The 20,339-nt window shown below is 37.6% G+C and overlaps 2 protein-coding genes across 2 annotated transcripts; one reads left to right on the top strand and one right to left on the bottom strand.

Annotated features, from left to right (window-relative positions):
- The first annotated feature begins 5,730 nt into the window (after positions 1-5,730).
- Positions 5,731-8,376, top strand: LOC103958556 (CASP-like protein 1D1). Its single transcript, XM_009370830.3, is given in 5 exon segments — positions 5,731-5,978; positions 5,980-6,026; positions 7,592-7,718; positions 7,820-7,834; positions 7,836-8,376. Coding segments are annotated over 5 exon segments (621 nt in total). The 5' UTR covers positions 5,731-5,756; the 3' UTR covers positions 8,046-8,376.
- A 98-nt stretch (positions 8,377-8,474) lies between these two features.
- Positions 8,475-10,005, bottom strand: LOC103958557 (divinyl chlorophyllide a 8-vinyl-reductase, chloroplastic-like; the record flags this gene model as incomplete). Its single annotated transcript, XM_009370831.3, has 1 exon — positions 8,475-10,005. A coding segment is annotated over one exon (1,191 nt), but the record flags the coding sequence as incomplete, so codon positions are not given.
- Between the last annotated feature and the right edge of the window lie 10,334 nt (positions 10,006-20,339).

Below are 20,339 nucleotides of genomic sequence, written 5' to 3'. Positions count from 1 at the left end.
TTGTGCCGACGACTTCATTAGCTGTACTCACTTCATCGCTAAAGACCTGATGCGCTATTTACTTGAGTATTTACACACTCAAGAGGGAGTGTTGCAGTCCTATTAGATTAGGAATGTGATTGTGTAAATCCTAGTAGATATAGAGATATCTCGTATATTCCTATTAGGAGTTGATTACCTATTAAGAGTTGTAATCCTAAAAGGTAAGGAATTAACCTTCCATACTACTATAAATAAAGGCACAACGGGGTGGAATAGAACACACCCACAATTACACATCTCTCTCTTCTTCTCCTTATGCCGCACCTTCTCTCTCTATATGGCCTCCATAATTGTTCAATAAATTCTGCATACAACATTTTCTTATTTTTACTATTGTTTTACGAAAATGCTCAGCATGTCACATTTTTGTACCACATTAGTGTATCATACAATGGGACAAGTGATGTGTATATATCACCTCAATCAATAAATCTATTTGATTAGATGTTGGTTGTATGCATCACTTGTTACATGAGATGGTACACTAATGTGGTTTAAAATGTTCTAGCATTACTCATTTGTTTATTATTCTCTTACCTATAGGTATAAATTATGCATTTGTATATTTAAGTTTTTTGTTTTTGTTTTTTGACAAACGATATTATCTACACTAAGAGTGGGGATGGGAGTGGACTAAGCCTCATAATGAGCTAGCAATAATGTGGTTCAAATTCATTTTTGGCGAAAATCGAACCTAAGACCTCTCAATTATCAATAAAGATGAATACTATTAGACTATAATATTAAGTGGCCACATTTTAATAAGTTCTATACTTTTGGGCAATTAGCTAAAATAAACATATTTTGATATTTAGAACAAAAATGATCAATGTTTATAAAGTAGTTATATAATCATTGTGTTGTCGTTATGTCATCTTTTGTATCGTCATTATTAAAAAATAATTATTTTTGTAAACCAAATATCAAAATATATTTATTATATTTTCCTATATTTTTTGCAAGTGGACTTATGACCCAACTATTTTTGCTAGTGGGTATATTCTTGAATAATTTAAAGGCGTCTGTAGTTAAATGGTTAAAAGTACTTATTTATGCATTCAGATTCCTTCACCATATAGCTTATATCAAACAAAATAAAAAATCCATGTAAGAGAATTCGAAATCGGATACAAAGCTAAGGATACTGTGGGGCCAAAAATAATCAAGAGACAACACGTGGATTTTTAGGTGAAGATGACAAAATTACTCTCGAGACACACCAGGTTTCCTACACACGAGCAGTGGAGAGTCATCCATCAACCGAGTCAAGAGTGCCCAAAATAGGTAACAAGTTCAAATTTATCTCATCTATCTTTACTCCATATCCTCTACAAGGAAATCATTCCATAACCTTCAAAACCTTCCATATAAATTAAATTAATTAGGCTAATTAATGGATTAATTCCTAATTAATCCATTAATCACCAAATTAACCACCATTACACCCCAAAAAACATCCAAGGGCTGGCCATGCTCTATAAATAGGACTCCATTTTATTTGAAAGACTAGTTCCACACTCTTGCAAAACTCCTAAAAACTCTCCAAACACTTTTCTCTCTAAATTTTAACTTTGGCATCGGAGGTTCTTCGGCCAAAGTCTCCCCTTCATCGTGAGCGTGTGAGACTCTTGACCTTGACCTAAGGTGTTAATTATTTTGTAGGTACAATTTCATCTAAGAAGAAGAATGCGAAAATTTACATCCACACACACTGCCTTTGAATAACTTGTTGCGTTTGAAGAAAACAAACTACAAGCAGCCCATTTCTAGGTGTCATAAAATGGTTCCTTGACCAAAGTCAAAATGTATGGGCAAGTCAACTGCATGGAAACAAATTTAATGTTTTGATTGCATCCTATATACACGTCGCAGAATCGAGTGGTATAGTAATGTTACACTGTGGTTAAGAGTGATGAGCAAAAACATTCTAGAAATGTTTTAGGTACTACAGTTCTTGTTAACAGATAAACAAAAGATATCAAACCTAACAGCGAAAGGCTCATACAGCTTAGGACAACCATACAATTGTACCAATCTAGATAGGAGATTCTTCAAGCAGATTGACATTTTCTTTTAGTAAACAAATTTTTTATTCAAGGAATTAAGCAATAGTTTTGACAAATCTCTTCAAAAGATTATCAATCATGTTGGTTTTTTTATAATTACTTGAAGAGCACTCTTGTCTCCAATTTGCTAAAACATGTTATGTGTAAGTTCTTACGTGAAGTCTTTGAGTGTGCAAAAATATAAGTACGGGATTGTTTAACAGTAAGATTTTTAGCGATAATTTAACTTTGGTAAAGTTTCAATTTTGTGGCCACGACAAAAGAACATGATCACCTTAAGTAGGAGTACATTTTTATGCATAGCGACAATGCATTTCGTTACAAAATCAACCTGTCAAGTAACAAATGTGAGGCATGGCACACATTTCAGCATGATATTAGTTGAATATGCATTTTTTAGATGTGGAGAATTGAGAGAAAGTTTAATTTGCCTTCGAAATCCCTTACTTGAATCTAATAAAATTGTACGTACGGGCAGATATATACGATGTTGCAGCATTATCTGTTTCAGGGGTCTATGGTTTTATTACTATGTTCACTAATTAGTCATCTTATCTCGAGCTTCCTCAGGAGGCTTGGTCCTTTTTGCCATTTTGGACGTGATTCTCTCTCTCTCACACAGTGGTACCTCAATAATTATCCGATTAGATTGTGAATTTGAATTAGGCATCCAAACATTAATCAAATTGTTAATGGTTCAGATTCATGGTTTGGCACGAGATTACTTTTGTATAGTAAGAACGAACATCCACACAAAATGAATGTGTATAACTCATTTGTACGTGCAAAATATGTGACAAAGTTGATATTGGGAATCATAGCGTCGGCCACAGGCACTGCTGGAAGTGTTGCATATATCTTGCTAAGGGGCAATGAAGAATTTAGATGGCCGGATTCCTGCTATGCTTACAACAAATTCTGTCGACATATCAGGGTCTCCGTAGTTGCCTCCACTTTGCTCGTCTTGCTTCTCTGGACCTCTGTCATCACTCTTTACAAAAGGATCTCCTCCAAACTGATCAGTCCGCCACCACCATCTCAATTAGTACCAGAGACACCTAACTAACGCTTTAGAAACATTTTCTGTACGTATGTATGTATATATATGTGTGTTGTATGCGCGCGCCTGAGTAATGTGATCCAAAAATCCTTTGTTGATTGGGGCGTGTAGTTTGTAATTGTAAAAAACATTTTCAGGGAATTTGGAATTCATGAGGCTCTTTCTTCCTTCGTATGCAGTATTCATCTTTAAGGAAATTTAAATTCATCACTTCCTTCAATAAAATGGAGACCGTATACTATTGGGTAAAGTCCTTACATACCATCACAAAAGTGCATGAAGGGTCGGTAACCACTACTATACATATCTCTATAATGACTAAATGAGTACGATCCTTTTGGTTGAACCATAGACACTTTAAGATTCATTTCTAAATCTTCACTCATTTCGATTCAAGATTAGAAGTAGATAAATAAACACGTCTCATTACATCTTAATTAGAAACGTCCACAACGATTGAGAAGAAATTCCAAAACAAGATCGAAGAAGCCTATAAATTGTATTCCCATAAAGTGAAAGAATAATTCATGAGATGCATAATCACTTATTTAGTGATAGCAGAAGTCATGTTTACGTAACTCAATAATAAGCACCCATTTCGTTCAACCAACACTAGGTAAACTACTTTTCAGACACAAAAAGGATAAGCTTCATATTTACTCCTCCACCAATCTTCACAATAACGTGTGCGTCCAGAGATGAATATTATATTATTATAATTAATCAATGATTTCCTTATCTTCTTATTGCAGTGAATTTCTGGAAGGTCTCTCACTTGAACTTGAATGGTTTCAAGCAGGTGATGTATACAGATTACAGTACAAAAGAAAAAGTTGCCCACTTTCTTGCGAGAGACGCACAAAATACTTAATATATTTTTTTTCTTCCAATCAGTTGCGTTGATTAAAGAATTAAACGAAAAAAAGAAAGAGACATATGCCTTGGTTTTACGTGAGATCCGCCCATGGTATCAGTATTTGTATTCTGCTTGGTTGATCCGAAACAGAAAAAAAGAAACAAAAGCAGAATTAATTAGCTTAAACTTAATTTAATATCTTAATCATTATTAGTGCATAATCACAGCTAATATACGGGTTAGGATGGATAAAGAGAGAGAATACTGATAATTAATTAGGGTAATCATGTTGTTGATGCCCCGGCTTCTTTTAGTGCGGCTGGTAGTCCTATTATGGGGGTCCATTGTTTCAGATTTTGCAATAGTCGCCATCCTAGTGACCGTGAGTTTCATCCTATTTTTTGTTTTGGTTGATGTTTCTTTGTTTTTACTCTTTGCAGGTTTATGTTTCGTCCCCCGCTTGTATTCTTATATTTTCATATTTTTTTTATTTAGTAAATTTTGGAGATAGGGAATGGGAGGTCGTTCTATCGGGGAGTTAGCCCTTTCTAATAACTCCGAACGTGAAGAAAGTAGCATACTTGAAGCTGAAGGCTAATCTTGGGATCTTGGTTTTTTCTATCCGTCTTGTGCGGGGTTTAGTGGGTAAGGCTTTTACTATTGTAGTCCAATGACTAAGTTTTATGTGTAGTTCGACTTGCTCGATTCATTATCATCCTTTCATTAAAATAAAAAAGTTTATAGAGATTGGGACAAGAATACGCAAATTGTGTGCTTGATGTGACATTGAACCACAAAATTAAACTATGATATAATACAATTGTAATTTGTCAAGGTTAGACGATAAATATGGGGTTTGGAAAGTACTTAACTTAGAATTGTTTGTTTTCACAGGTACCAAATTGGACAATTATAACAAAACTATGCAGACCTTTTAAACCAGAATTAATTACGGCGCAAGCTGTTTTATTCAGCAGATTCACAAGGCCATTTTATGTTATACAAGCATACATGGGAGAGGGAATAACCACATGCTCCTGTGCAAGATATGTATGCGCACGCGCACACACATATGTATAAGTTCTTAATTAAGCACTTTGAAATGTAAGGAGTTTGTAACGCAGTTAGTTAAGAGTATTCACTCTTGCATCTAAAATCCTTATTCGATTTTCCTCCTCTTAATATTGTTGTTTAAAAACCGCTAAGCTACAAGCACGACCACGTACTAATAGAAGTCTCATGTTTCTTGCCCCAGAAGACATAGCTGTGACAACTAGCACTATTGCATTCTAAACCCAATTAATAGTGGAACTTACAAATTATAACCCTATAACAAATGCTATTTAGCTTCCTATTACCCCAGTCCATTTCTGATCTTTCTCCTCTGAGATAGAGACTAAATGGTATCATTTTCTCTGGATTATTCTAAAATAATGATTTATTGAGTGACATTTAGGAGAGAAAATAAAACAAGGAAGTCTATGGTGTATAAAATGATGATCAAACGGTACACACCCAACCAACTAAACCCTTTCCATATTAATTACTTGGCGTAAACGAAACTTCAACCAAGTTTGGATTTATACCATTTTAGTGTGCCCCAAACATCATATAATTATACATGTTCATAGTGCAATATCTTTTCACCACCACCATCTACTACTACGTACAAGTACTACACTCGGACTTCTGCTTAACCAACTTATTCAAGCACTAGATACCAGCAGCTTCCATGGAAACCAAGGATAAGCCAGCTGGTCCGGAAGTCCCGCTGCCATCAAAGGAGGAGTCCGAAGTCCCACCGCCATCAAAGGAGGAGCCCGAAGCCACGCCTCCTCCTCCCCCTAAACCCGACTACCTCTTTCTAGTTGATGTGGCTCTCAGGTTCATCGTGTTTGCAGCATCACTGACAAGTGTGTTGGTCATGGTCACCAGCAAGCAAACAGTATACCGGAGGTCCTTTCCCAGTTCGGGCCAAGTTTAATCACTCTCCCGCCTTCATGTGAGTAACTTCAAGCACCCAAACATGCACATATAATTTAGTAAAATAACGTATACACTGTAACACACACAGAGACATATATATATATATATATATATATAATGTATATTTTTACAGATTAGGGTTTCAAGGTGTTTGATTACTCTTCTTTGGCACAGAAACACTAATTCTGTTAAAAGTTAAACAAATACTCTGAGGAGAATCCGATAAGCAAAATTTCTTGATAGACAAGGAATAACTAAAATTTTCTTTCGTGTTATTGTCTTCTGATCAGATATGATACCTACTATTTTCTAACTTTTTTCTACAACTCTGAATAGTATTACGACGAATCCAGGTTTAAGATTAATCGACTTTTATCTCCATACTTGTTTTAACCAGCTTAACTAGTGGAAAGATTTCATGTTAGCTCTTTTAGTTTCGAATTAATCTAGTTAATCTTTACTTTTCGTTCCTTTAACATGGATTCCATCTAATCTTCTTTATGCGTGCAAAAGAAACAATTTTTCAGAAAGTAGATCTGATTTTAATCTTTAATTACTGTACAAATGATCTCAGCCTTGCCTCCTAATCTGCTTTAATCTAAAATTAATACTCTTTTCTTTTTATTGTTTATACATACATACATACATATATATATATATATAGATACATATATATATATATATGTATCTATATATATATGTATCTGCTTAGACTTGGAGCGCGCAGAGTTTTTACACTCCTGAGATGGATTACATAAAATGGAGATGCCTAGTTGACAGTGTTTTAAATTCATTTTTAGCTTTCAATTAACATCACATAATTGATTTAATACACTGCCACTGTACCATTTTCCTCGAGGCTTGATTATTAAATGGCATCAATGTTGAAGTTGGAACCCTATGCATCTCACTCCCTCACCCCACAATACAATTTTCTAATAACCCTAAGGATAGCATGGACCCACAATGCAACATTTTTAGCCAAAATAGTCTTTGAGACTGGACATAACTTCTCACTTTGATCTTTAAAATTTGAAATCGATAGAAGTGATCCCTGAGTTTGTCCTACTATTAATCATTTTGGTCCTTTGGTGAAAAATTATGTTAAATAAGAACTAAAATGACAAAAATACCTTTAATTTAACAAACAATGGGCCAAAATGATTTTATAAAAATTGAGTGTATTTTTATTATTTTATGCTTACTTAACAGAGATTTTTTCATGGAATGACCAAAACATAGATTTTTGTCAGAAAGACCAAAATGATTGACGGTGAACAAACTCAAAGATCAATTCTATCGATTTTAAATCGTAGAAACCAAAGAGAGGAGTTATTCAATCTCAGAGACCATTTTAGCTAAAAAGCCAAAAAAAAACTAAATCATCTATTTCTGTTTCACAAGGAGAAAACATTGCATTATTTGCCTACAACCACAGTCAATCATGTGGCAAACATAGACTATCATTATCCTAATACAGGTACGGCCCACCTGTATTAAAAAGTATGTCAATAAGTGTGTTTAATGGGTGGATATTAGACCGACAAAAAACTCAAGAAGGTTTAATGTCTCTTGTTTCAGATACTTTGTGGTGGCTCTATCAGTTGCTGGCCTCTATGCTCTTCTTACAACACTAGCATCCATTTCAGTCATCTGGAAGCCAATTTGCCCACCAAAGTTGTTGCTCCATTTTGTATTTCTTGATGTAGTAAGTTGTGTTCTGTTCTCTAATTTGTACCAACAATTACAATACAAACATCGGACACACGATATTGACAAACTATATATGTGAAATGCCCTATTATGCAGCTGATACTGGGTTTAGGTCGCCTCAGCCACCGGTACAGCCGGGGGTGTTGCATATATCGGATACAAGGGTAATGAACATATGATGTGGCAGAAGGTGTGCTCTGTTTTCGACAAGTATTGTAAGCATATAGTAGGCGCCCTCGCTACCTCGCTGTTTGCCTCAGTTTTGCTGGTTCTTCTGGTCTGGCTCTCCACTTTCACCCTCCACAAAAAAATTCGCCAGTAGAGTTTGTGAAGATTGAAGAACATAACGAAATGTATTAGAATCCTACCCACAGGATGCCTTCAACTAGTGTGTGTGAGCGCTCACTTGCATGTATTATCGAATATCTTAGTGTTTTCTGTTTAGAGGTTCTTTCATTGTGTAAATGTTGTCTGGTATGCTATATCTATCTTGTCCATTTGGAAGCTTAGTATTCGGATTTCTTATGTTACAGGTTCTTTTGGTTTGTAAACGTTATCTACTTGCATCTGAGGCATTGATTCGTCTTGTACCATTTCCTTCAAGGGTTTTCTAAGTGTGAATGTATGCAAAATTAGTTTCTGTTACAAAGGAATTACAACATGATTTCCATCTTCTTCAATATGCAAAAGAACGCGAATGCAAATGTATGTAACGACATTTGAGTTTTTGAACTGCATTGGATACGCTATATCAGGAAGGAACCCACACAACCAACTAAGATTCGGTTGAAAAATGAAGTATAAACCGAAGAACGGTGATTACAGGTCGTAACTTGCAATGCAAGTCATCAAAATCTAACAAGTGATCACATTATCATCTTAAACAACCAATCTGATGATATATTGATATAACTGAAGTATCAGTTAAGTATCTAGCAGCGATGGTAGAAAAAAGACTGCTTGTCACCGATACGAAATACAGTTTGGTGTACAGATGAGAAACTGCGTACCTGAAAGCAGACTGTTGTACAAAACTGGTTGAACCAATTGATAAATTGAATGTACAAACTTTCTAATGACAGCATGAATTCTTAGAAAATCGTTTGTTCGCCTAATTCCTGACCGGCCATCCCCTCCCTCAGCACAGTCTCAAAGAATTCTTCCAACGTGTCTTTGCCATAACTCGGTGTTTTCTCAGCATTATATTCTCCAGTCTCAGGATCCAAAACCAACATACTCTCAGCTGCATAATACCTTCCAATTTTCCCAAACTCAGCAGTATCTTCCATTGAAGGAAAGATCTTTACAAGGAAATCAAGAACCCCGATGGCAAAGTCCATAATTTCAATAGGCACCTTCAGGAACTTGGGTTCCCTCCCCACAAGTCTAAACAACAACTCCCCTTGCTCCAGTGGTGTCAACGCCTTCCCCGGTCCTCCAATGGGCAAAACCTGGTTAATCTTGTTCTCACTCAACACGCAATCTGCAATAAATGAAGCCAAATCCGCCTCGCTGATTGGCTTGCAAGCACACAACTTCCCATCCCCAAACATCACATAAGGCTTGCCATCTTTCACCAACTCAACCTGACCCCCCAAACTCTTAAAAAACGCGGTCGGCCTCACAATGCTATAACTAAAACCATTATCCTCCTCAGCTTCTCTGATCAACTCCGACTCGAATTTCAGCTTTGCACGCTGAAACTCAAGAAGGGGCTTCTGCACACAAATTGCAGACAGCAACACAAAATGTGAAGCCCCACGCTTCCTACCAGCAACAAGACTATTTTTCGTGGCCTCGTAATCGATCTTCCAAGAGTCCTTCACACCCCCAGAACGGCTAGCAAGGCATGAAACAACAACATCAATCGAAACCCCCAAATTTTCCAAACATTTCTCCAAAACACCCAAATCAGTCACATCCGAAAAGCACACATTTGCACCTTTCAACTCCCTCAAAGTCTCATCCTTGCTAACTTTACCCCTGATTCCACTCTTCTCCCTAGCAATGGCTATAACATTGAACTCTCTGCTGACCAACTCCTTGACAACAAATTTCCCAATGTACCCAGTTGCACCCACCACCAAAATGTTGATGTCTTTTGGGTTTTTGCCACGGAACGAGGGTGGATTCGTGATTTCAGCAACTGGGTTTGATGAAGCTGATATCGGTTTTAATCTATCTTTTATAAAATTCAAAGTTTCATGCAAGTTTAGAGGAGAAGATGATGAAAAAGCAGAAGGAACAGAGCTTACCCTTGCAGGTTTGGTTAGGGAAGTGAGAAGATAAAGGGGTTATGAAGCTTTGGTTCTTTGCGGCATGGAGATTGAATGCAAGGGAGGAGAAGCACAGTGACATTGTTTTTCTGGTTGGAGTTGAAGAAAGCTGATGGGGGAGAAGGAGCTTGTGGTTGGAAACTTGGAGTTCAGTGGAATTCCATGGCTGTTTTTGGAGGTTAAGCTCTATCGCTGGAGGATCCAAATGATAGGTGGATATAAAAGATGACGTGTGACTATAAAGCAATGAACTATTAGAGAGGGCTGGGTTGGGCTGGTTTGGTAACCGAACCAAAAGGCCTAAACTAGTTTCCAATCGACGGGCCTCGGCCCTTGGAATGGACATTGAACCGGTTGCCATCGGTCATTGAATTTGAATCGATCCTTTTGGCCAATTGAGTTTTGTAGAGAAAAGTTTTAGCAATACGCCTGAATTTTAGGTTGTGTTCTACTTTGCCCAGTAAACTTTCAATTTGATTATATGTTCAATTTGTGCCATTGAGCGACTGAAAGATAAAGAAATAATATATTCAAGATAATTATGTACTTACAAACTGCCTTCTTAATTTATTCTATTTCATCAGATTCGGGATGTACATTGTTCCTGTTGAAATTAACAAAAATTTGACAAAATTAACAACTAAGGAGGCATGAACCACCACGGGGTGACTAGTAGTTAAGGACGAATTGTAGACTCGTATTTCACATGACACATCCTAATCTTGGTGTTGGTGAATCACACGATGATGGTTAGGGGAAGGTTGAAATGCTTCTGTGAGTCTTCTGGACCCTCAGAAGAGTGGACTGTCGTTACGAAGCCATCAGTTGGTCCTAGTTTAAAAAATAAATTTAAAAAAAATCAACTAAGGGGGGCATGGGCATGAATTGAAAGTTTAGAGGGTAAAATAGTATGAGGCTAAGAAATTTTCCTTCTTATAAATAGACGAGAAAAAAAAAATCATTGAAGCTATGTAGTAAAAATTAGGGTCCTTTTTTTTTTGCACTCTAAAATAAATTTGCACTCATCGTATTTTAGTTTCCCTTATTAATTATATGGTGGAATCACCTCAATTCTTCGTTGTATCACAATAGGATTTTCTTTATTTGAAAACTCAACAAACACATGTTTTCACGGGATCCAATAAGTGTTATTACATGTTATTCCACATTGAAAGACCAATAAGCCTTGTATATCCTTATATAAGTTAAACTAATCACCTCATTGTCTATCAAATTTAGAGTAAAACCTCAACTTTCTTATGCCAGTTTATGCAGATAGTTGAGCTATATCATGTCCACATCAACTTGCTCTCAGCAATCTTTATTAGGGTGCATAATAAGTGAATTATTCACCAACGAAAGCTACTCGTATCCAACTTTTCTCTTGTAATTAATAAAATCAGTGCGGTTTGGGTCATTACCAAGGAAACAAATAAAAGTGGGTTCAAGGTGTCAATTTCATACAATGAACGCATACCAACTGAATCCACACGCATTTCCTTGACTAATTGGTGCATTCAAACATAGGTTTTTTGTTTTAGTTTAAGATTCACACATAGGCTTACTTTTAGGAGCAAAGTTTTTCTTAGTCAGCTAAGGAAATTTAAAGGAAGTTTCTCTGGCAAAGCAAAGTCAGGCAAGGAAATTTAATGGAAGTTTCTCTGGCAATGGAAATTTAGAACCAACCATTTGAAATATTGACACTAGGTAGAAATTTTTTAGTCTGATCAGAACGCGGTCTGGTATACCAAGTATAATAATATAATTGGTTGAAATTTTTTTTTCAAGTTTTCAACCAATTGTATTATTACACTTGGTATAAGGGCTGTATTCCCGGCATATTAAAAAAGCTCTCCTATATAGGGATTGTTTATCCTTCCTTTTTTTTTTTTTTTTAAGAAGTTCTTTTAAAGAAATTGTATTTTGCACTGTAAAAAGTCATCATGCATTTCTATCTTCTTTTTTTTTTTTTATTAGAAAGGAGTGCATGCTGAATCGTTCAGAATGTCAATAACAACTCCATTTTTACAATGTTATTTGTAAATATTACAATAGTTCCTACTAATTTGTCATTCATTTGGTTAATATATATTTGATTAGCAGCGCTCCCAAGTTTTTTTTTTCATAAAAGCAAAATCAGCCAAAACAAAAAAAAACAAACCAAACCAAACCAAATCAAACCAAAATATAAAAAGTGAAATAAACATCTGAGTATTGATTTGAAGTTGGAATCATAGATAAACTTGGCGCTTGGGATTGTACATATGTACATGAAAACATAAGCAAAATAGTTCTTGTAATTTATTTGGATTTTCGCTTCCGCCCGTTTGTAAGTTTTTTGTAACACTTTCGTCTTTGTAATTCATTAACAACGTTAGTCAAATGTATTGAATACGAAAAATGACTTTTCGACTTGGAACTTTATGTGAATGAAAACAGATGAAAATTGAACTAAGTTGACGTATTAAACAAAGGCAAAACAAAACGAATAATAAGGACAAAATGTAAGGAAAACTCCAAATAAGCTACATCAACTAGTGATGCAATTTGAATGCGGATCCCCTTTGTAAGGATTTCGGATATCCTTTGATCGTATATTGTGCGGTTAGAAATCAATTTAAAATTAATCATAAATAGTACATAACGAAAACTGACCGCACGATTTACAATGAATGAATACGATTAAAGAATCATTTGGATCCTCACAAAGAGGATCCTCATTCGTGCAATTTTGAGAGAGAGAGAGAGAGAGAGAGAGAGAGAGAGGCAGAAACTAAATAAACATAAATGGATGAGATTATTATCTGTGGTTACAATTGGAAAAGAGCTCATAATTCCGACACCTTGTCACCGATATCACTTAATAAATCTTACAACAAATTTAAACAACACTATGATTCATTAAAAACATGATTATTAAATTATTACCAGCACCTCAATGCAGAAAAAATGAGAAAAATTACTGAGAGAGGAGAGGAGAGGAGAGGAGAGGAGAGAAGAGATCAATATACGTGTGGCATGTCTGGAGAACTCAAAGATGTCAAAATTCAATAGCAGCGGTATACGGCAACGACGCCGCCACGCCGCGGCGGTGGAGAGAAAATAGTCATGATGACAAGAGCTACGACAATCACCAACAGAAGTGCCGTGAGACTAAGACCACCTTCGTCGTCTTCAGAGCAGCAATACTTCCCCATCACCTGATAGCTTGAAAGCTTGAAAGGTTTTGGAAATGGAGAACGAGATTACTTGAGAGGGAATGAATGAATGAATAATTTGATGAGCGATTTGGTTTATAAAAGTAGGAAGTCAAGTTGACTTGAATTGTTTATTAGCAGTTGCCTCAAAGTCGTTAAGTCGTGTTTTATATGATTTTAGGAAACTTTAACTAAAAGCTCTGATACTGTTTATTTTAATGAAAAATCATATTTTTACACTAAAAAATCAATCATGATAATATTCACTTTACCTTTTATTTTGTCTTTATCGTTAAAACTCAAAGTTTTCAAATTATTTTCATTAATTTTCCTATGATTTTATATATGCACGGAAATTCCTCCTTTCTTGCACGTTTAATAAGTCAAGATCTGAACACAAATACACAAGGGTGATTCCAAACCAATAAGGTCTTCCGCTTCGCGATTGTTGAGAGATAACGTTTATAGTACGCAAGCTTACCTTTGTTTTGCAAAGAGACTGTTTCCGAGACTCAAACTGTGACCTTTCACAAAAAATAACATTTCTGCTTTGCTAAAGCTCATTTCAAAATAATATCCAATTTAGCAACTTTGTAACCAACTCATACACGTTAATTAACGTGACAGTCATTGTTCTTAACTTCTTATAAGTAAATGAAGTTATATGTAACATCAAATGACACGAGTGGGTTAGGCCGGTAAATTTGGATTGTATGTACGCCTCGTTACACTTAAGTTCGAATTTTCCTCTTAAAAAATTAAAGTATTTTATTATCACAGTTAAAAACAGCAGGATCAAGCAAATGAAGGGGAAAAGTGTAAAACTAAGAGGTAATTATCATTTAGCCAAAGGAAGTTGTGCAATTAAAACTTTAACTTACCGCTATGTCAAATATCAAACTCTTTTACTGGAATAAAAATGTGAGTATTATATGTTGGAATTTTGTTGAGTATTTCAAAATACAAATTCATCGCACCTGTTTCCTTTCCTCCCATTTACTATGCCATATTATTGTTTTTTAATCTGATATTATTGCATGGCCGTTTCATCACTTATAGCCTCATTTGCTATTAGCCAATTCATTTAATTCATATCATAATTGAGAGTTTTTTTTTTTTGTTTTTTTTGAAATTCAAGTACAATATTCATTGAATGATAGGAAATATGTACAAACGGAGGATAAGATGCTACTAGTGGGGTCGATAAAAACTTTACTGAAGATTTTAACCCGGTTGAAGAGAAAAAAAAACATCATGCACCAAACAACTTAACTAATAATATTATCTTCAAACAAAAAATTTGAGATTACATTGAAAGATTCCTCAAACAACTAGACTTGGTGTTTTAATTTCTATCTTAACCTTGCTAGACGATGTGGGGCCTTGTTTGCCTCTCTACGACTGAACGGAGTTTTCCATCGTGCAAAAGTCATTAAAATCTACCGTGTCCTCCACCTCAATAAGTTGAATTGCAGTCAAGTTGAATTGCAGTTATAACCACGAGGGCATCTCCCTCCACCTCAATAAGTGCATTCAGCCATTGATTGGGCAATTACATAGTCTAACGGTTTTACAGCCTTTGGTTTTCTTATAAATATTCTCATTTATTATTTTGAGAACTGTTATTAGTACTCCAAAATTTTCATTGTATGCTCCTCACAAGTGTACTTTTTTTTCTAATTCTAGAAAGTTTGGAGTGCCAAATGAGATTTTTAGAGTGCTAATAACAATTCCATTATTTTTATAATGAGCTCTAAAAGTTGTCCTCTATATATTATTGATTCTTCATTTTCTCTTCAAAGATATTCCTCAAGTTTTATGTACATGTTAACCTTTAAAACTACCAAATCTACGTGGCGCTTAAGCTGAGTAACTAATAAGCTAACTACGTCTTTCAGTTGTGTGTGGGGTGTGCCAACTGGTCTTCCGAGCGCGGCCGGGGAGTAAAATATGTTGATGTGCATTAGACGCTGCTGACATTTTAATCTTGCGATTGCGGCCTAGGAATGAACACGTCCCGGCCTTCGGATTCTAGAGCTTGAAGACAAGGCTGCTAGTTCAGCGAAGTTCACAAATCATCGGCACTGGGTTCGGTCTCAGTAATTATATTTGTAAGAGTATAAGTATGCTGAACCGGTATCAGACTATACGAACACAAATACTCGAAAGAGATAAAAGTCTTGATGGTAAATATGATTCGACCATCAAAATGCCGAACTCTAAAATGTACTTGTGCATATCCAATCATAAAATAAAACTTGGCATTCAATGTGCCAAGCCTAGTAACTAGTAACTCCACCAACAAGGACTCGAAAACCCTTATTGGCCGAGACTTGGATAAATAACTAGTCAGACTCGAAGCAGTGTTGTCTATCCAAACTGAAGGTGCTCCTCAATCGGCTGATTCTACAGCTCCAGCGTTATCTATCCAAACTGAAGATGTCGATGGTTGCCTTCACAGTGCTATTTATCCAAATTGAAGATATGTTGGTGAGAAGAAAGGGGAAGAGGAAAATCTCAAGGTTGTTGAGAAGCTTTGCACAGGGTAATTTGTGTGTTGATTTGAAGGGGCTTTGAATGATGCACCCCCTCTCTATTTATAGTAGCGAACCCCCTCATGGCTAAACTAGAACTTTACTTGGATTAGAACTCCTCAACCCAATCTGATCAAGTCTCAGCCAATCCTAATCCTTATAAAACTTTGAACCAAGCTCCTTACCAAACCAGATTCATCTCCTAATCCCAAGCATCCTCAACTTTAAGACTCCTTGTTGCACTAGGTTTCAACTACCTCACCCTTATCTAAACTAATCATCTTCGTACTAAAATTTAGCCAACCTCGATTGGACGGCCCATGACAAGATTCTAGATGAATGTTACTGGGCTGAGAATGACTTTAAGCTTAGCCCAAAATATTATTTTGGGCCCAAACATTGCCCCCTCTCTTTTGAGGTTTTCGACCTATAATTCATGGCCGAACCTCGACTTTGAAGAAGTGATCCGTTGTTAAAAGAATAAACCCTTCACATACTCTTTCCGGTCAACCAAAGATCATTGTGAGTCTCGAATATTCCAACCAACCAGAAGTATTTATTGTGCACGATCTCTCACCTTACCTGTCAGACTTCGAATACTGCAAAATTGGACACGTGGCTGCTCTTCATTGCGACTGTCCATCTTCAATAATGCGTACTCCCACGTTCGAGGCGTGCAGACACTGAAACGTCTCTTGGTCATAAACTTCACCGTCACACTCAATCGTGCACCCTCAATTTGCGCGTTTTCGGCCTTTTCATCTGGATTTCAAAGATCCGTTATGATTATGAAATCCTTTAATTGGATTCACCCCTCACCTTTTAAAAACTAAACCATTGATATTCTCCCCTAATTGCCTATAAATACTTTACCCAACTTTATTTGGACTTTCACGATTTCAAACTTCTAGAAATTCTTGTCATTTGCTCTCAGCCCAGAAAAAGAAACCAAACTTCGAAACCTAGAAAAACCTTCAAACCTTCATCAATGGCCACCAATACCTTCATCACCAAATTCGCCGAGGAATTCGACAAATGTCGAGACTTCATTGATCGAAACGCCATCAAAACCCTCTGATTCGAGGGTGACTCAAACGCCTCCCACCAAATTCTGGGACCACTCTTCAAGGACGACATCCCAGAAACCATCACCTAGATGATGAAGGCCCACTGCCTAAAACCTTTATTCCAAGGGTATGATTGGTTGAAGTAGAAATCGATCAAACCCTAAGGAGCTTGGCCCTCGATCCCCATGACCTGGGCTACTTGGGTTACTCGAATTGAGCCACACGTCGGCGATGAGTGGAAAACTCTTGGCATATTCGACGCCATCAAACTCTCGACTTTTTAGATCAACATGAACCAAGAGCTTTTGATGGCCGCCCTGAGCTTCTGGTGTTCGGCCACCAACACCATGGTTCTTCCCCTTAGCCCCATTGGTCCTACTGTGCTGGACATCACAGCCATACTCGGCACTTTGCCCCCTGGTCTCCCAATTGATACCACTTTTTCTCGATATCAATTCGACTTGGATTTAAAGGCGGCATTCGACGAACGTGTCGTTGAAGTTTTGACAAAGAACGGTCAGGAGTCGTCGAAAGAAGATATGCACAAACTGCACAAAAATTTCTTTTGCTATGGCACCTTGATCAACCATTTTGCTAGCTTAGAAGGGGAAGCTCTCAAGAAAGGAGAACACGAGGCCTTCTTGTTCTATTATAACAATAAATTCATTTTTTGTACCAAGTCGAGTAAGTGCTTAGCCAAGAATTGCCATTAACCGAAGCTTTGGCCAGTGGCCACATTCTGGCCCTCAGCCCAGCCATCCTCGCCAATCTTACTAGGTGCTTGGCCAAGGCTTCCGTTAGGAGAATCAACCCGCACCAGAACAGCCCGCTCTAGGTCTTCCAACTTTAGTTGCAGGTCTACTTCTGCATGTTGAGACCGGAAATCCCAAGCTTTAACTCTTTGAAGCGATGAGTCTTCAACAGGCATCACATCCCATTCCTGCTCATTCGGTCGAAGACATCTTTAAGTATTTCTTCAGCCTTGAAGATCTGTCAAACAACGAGTTTCTGGTCTGCCGCCGCTAGAAATATCTGTCTTTTATTAAGCTCCCCACATCAGCATGGGAAGAATAGAAATGGCCGACCTTCGACACTTCTGGGGGTTGTTTGTCCTAGCTCGTGACCTTCTATTTGGTTTCAATGCTCGACAAGCCAACTAGGAGGTCTACCATCCTCACTTCATGGCCCGTCAATTGGGTTATCTTCAGGGTTGTTTTGTGCCACTCCTCACTTCTCGCTCACTCTTGAGCCGAGAATGCCTCTCCGGCTCCTCGGAGAAGGAATACGAGAAAGCCGAGGGGAATTTCAGGAGCGATACACCAAATTCTGCCTTCAGCTGAACACTCCAGAAACCTATTGAACCAACACCTTCGCCAATTGGTAGGATGCTTACATCAAGGATTTTTTTGGTGCTTCAGCCAAAGAAATTTCAAATGAAATTTTTGGCGAGCGACCAAAGATAACTCTTGCTCCAAAATCCAAAGAAGCGGCTTAAGGTATATATCTTTTATTTCTCTGTTCACTTATTCAAACTCCATTTTGACTCAGGCTTAGTTTTTCCAAGTGGTCGTGCAATAAAACGGGCCTATGTGGTTGCGATGGTCACAGCCAAGAAGAACCTCGCCCATCCTTCAAAGAAGCCTGCAACTGTTGTGCCGATTGTACCAAGCAAACGGCCTTGCCTGAAGGCAGAGACGACTGGTAACGTTGCCCAGCCCCAAAAGCATATCAAGAATTCATGTTATTTCAAGTCAGACCACAGAAGCAACCACTCTTAGCATCATTCTCCCTCCTTATGTTATCCAAGTCTCGGTGAAGGGACTGCAAAACCCTTCGGCCCCAACCACAGTCTAGGCGACTGAGGTTCGACCCACCACACAAACTGTTGTTGAAGTTGAACTAGTCGTCGCCCCAATGGTCGAGGAACTTGCGACCTCGGAGCCAACCACTACCCCTACTAATGTCGGCCCAACAGCTGCTACTCTGGAGGAGAAGGCAACTATGGCCGAGAGAACCCTTCCCTCAAATCCAAAAAAGATTCCAATGATCGTCATGAAGGAATAGGTATGACAATTTCCTTTAACATCATTTCATTTGACTGGATCTCCTGACTAATAAACGATCATTTTCTATAATCAGGAAAGCGAAAGTGAAGTACCCTCGCTGGTGAGGCATCTTCGACAAGTGGAACCAACAGCTACAAGTTCATTGCCTCTGGACAAAGGTAAAGGTGTCGCATACAATCTAGGTGAACTCTAACCGACGATCGAGGCGGCTGGCCAGGTCGATCCCCAAGCGGTCGAAGTAGGTTCGGGGCATGAAGCGACACCTTTTGTTAAACCAGAAACAAAGGCAAAGACGTCGGTTCATCTTCAAGACCAGAACCTTAGCATCCTTCCTCAGGAGGTCACTTCGACCTTTGTAAGACTCAGTATCTTGACTTTTATTAATTTCCTGGCCTAGAACCCTAAACCAAGAAAAACATTAAATGCCATGTGCACAATCGTTCATTTCATCGAAAATTTTATGTGCCGAAGAGTGTTATTTATACTTCATGGCCACCCTAATGGCCACAAACGTAGATAAACTTCGTCGGGCGCATGAATTGAAAAGCTATCTTAAACACTAGGCTCGGCTATTAAGCTCTCTAGGTTCAACGATCCAACAGACATGGCCGAAGTCTCTTCTCGGCAGGTCTAACATAACTTCTTTCTGCCATCTTTTGAATTCTTTTTTCTTTAACAAATTCTTTATGTACAACCTTAATGGGAAGTTAAGTTGGATGCTTTTCTCTACATCACTTCAGGGACAGCTAGGCCTTCTGTAACTGCGGCCGAGTTTAGCACCCTCACCAAGCTGCAAGAACTTCTATCTCTCTTGACCTCACAAATCATCCAAAGTAAAGGCCTTGACTCTGTGGGAGAGTGCTTGAACAACCTTGCAGCCGATGGCCTGCTGAGCAACAAAAGTATTATTCATTTGTCAACTATCTTGGAAAGAACTCGACAATTTTTTACTTTTTTTTTAGAAGGCTTTTCAAGCAAAGGACGACCTCAAGGCTGCAATAGTCGCTCACGAAGCTATCTGACCAGAGCTCGAGGCAATAAAGACGAAGAAGGAAAGATTGGTTGACCTTGACCGTCAAATCGCCGAACTTCACTGTCAAAGGTTGGCCACTACTTTTGAGCTTAAACAAACTGCTTTGTTTGATAACTCGTAACAAGTTTATGCTTAGATCGACCGGTAGCATCACGTCGTGTTAATAAGGTAATGCATACGGGGCCGTCCATGTTGCTAATCAGAGTGAAGTTTGATATTGTCATAATGCCTCATTTAACTTCAAATGCCACATACCAAGTTTTTGTTTTATCATTTTCTCAAGAATACCAATCAAAACTTTATTGCTTGCTTTGGCCTGTCTATTTGCCTGTGGGTAATACGGCGTAGACTAATCGAGCCAAATTTTCAAACTTGATGTGTATTCTTTAAACCTGTAGACCGTAAAAATCATGCCATTATCCATTATAATTGTTTCTGGTACG

Source organism: the organism of the source record quoted next, unplaced genomic scaffold (genome assembly GCF_019419815.1).
Source record: "Pyrus x bretschneideri cultivar Hongxiangsu unplaced genomic scaffold, Pyrus_bretschneideri_v1 Contig21, whole genome shotgun sequence".
In the NCBI taxonomy this organism is placed as follows: Eukaryota; Viridiplantae; Streptophyta; class Magnoliopsida; order Rosales; family Rosaceae; genus Pyrus; species Pyrus x bretschneideri.
This window is presented reverse-complemented; position numbering and strand designations above follow the sequence as displayed.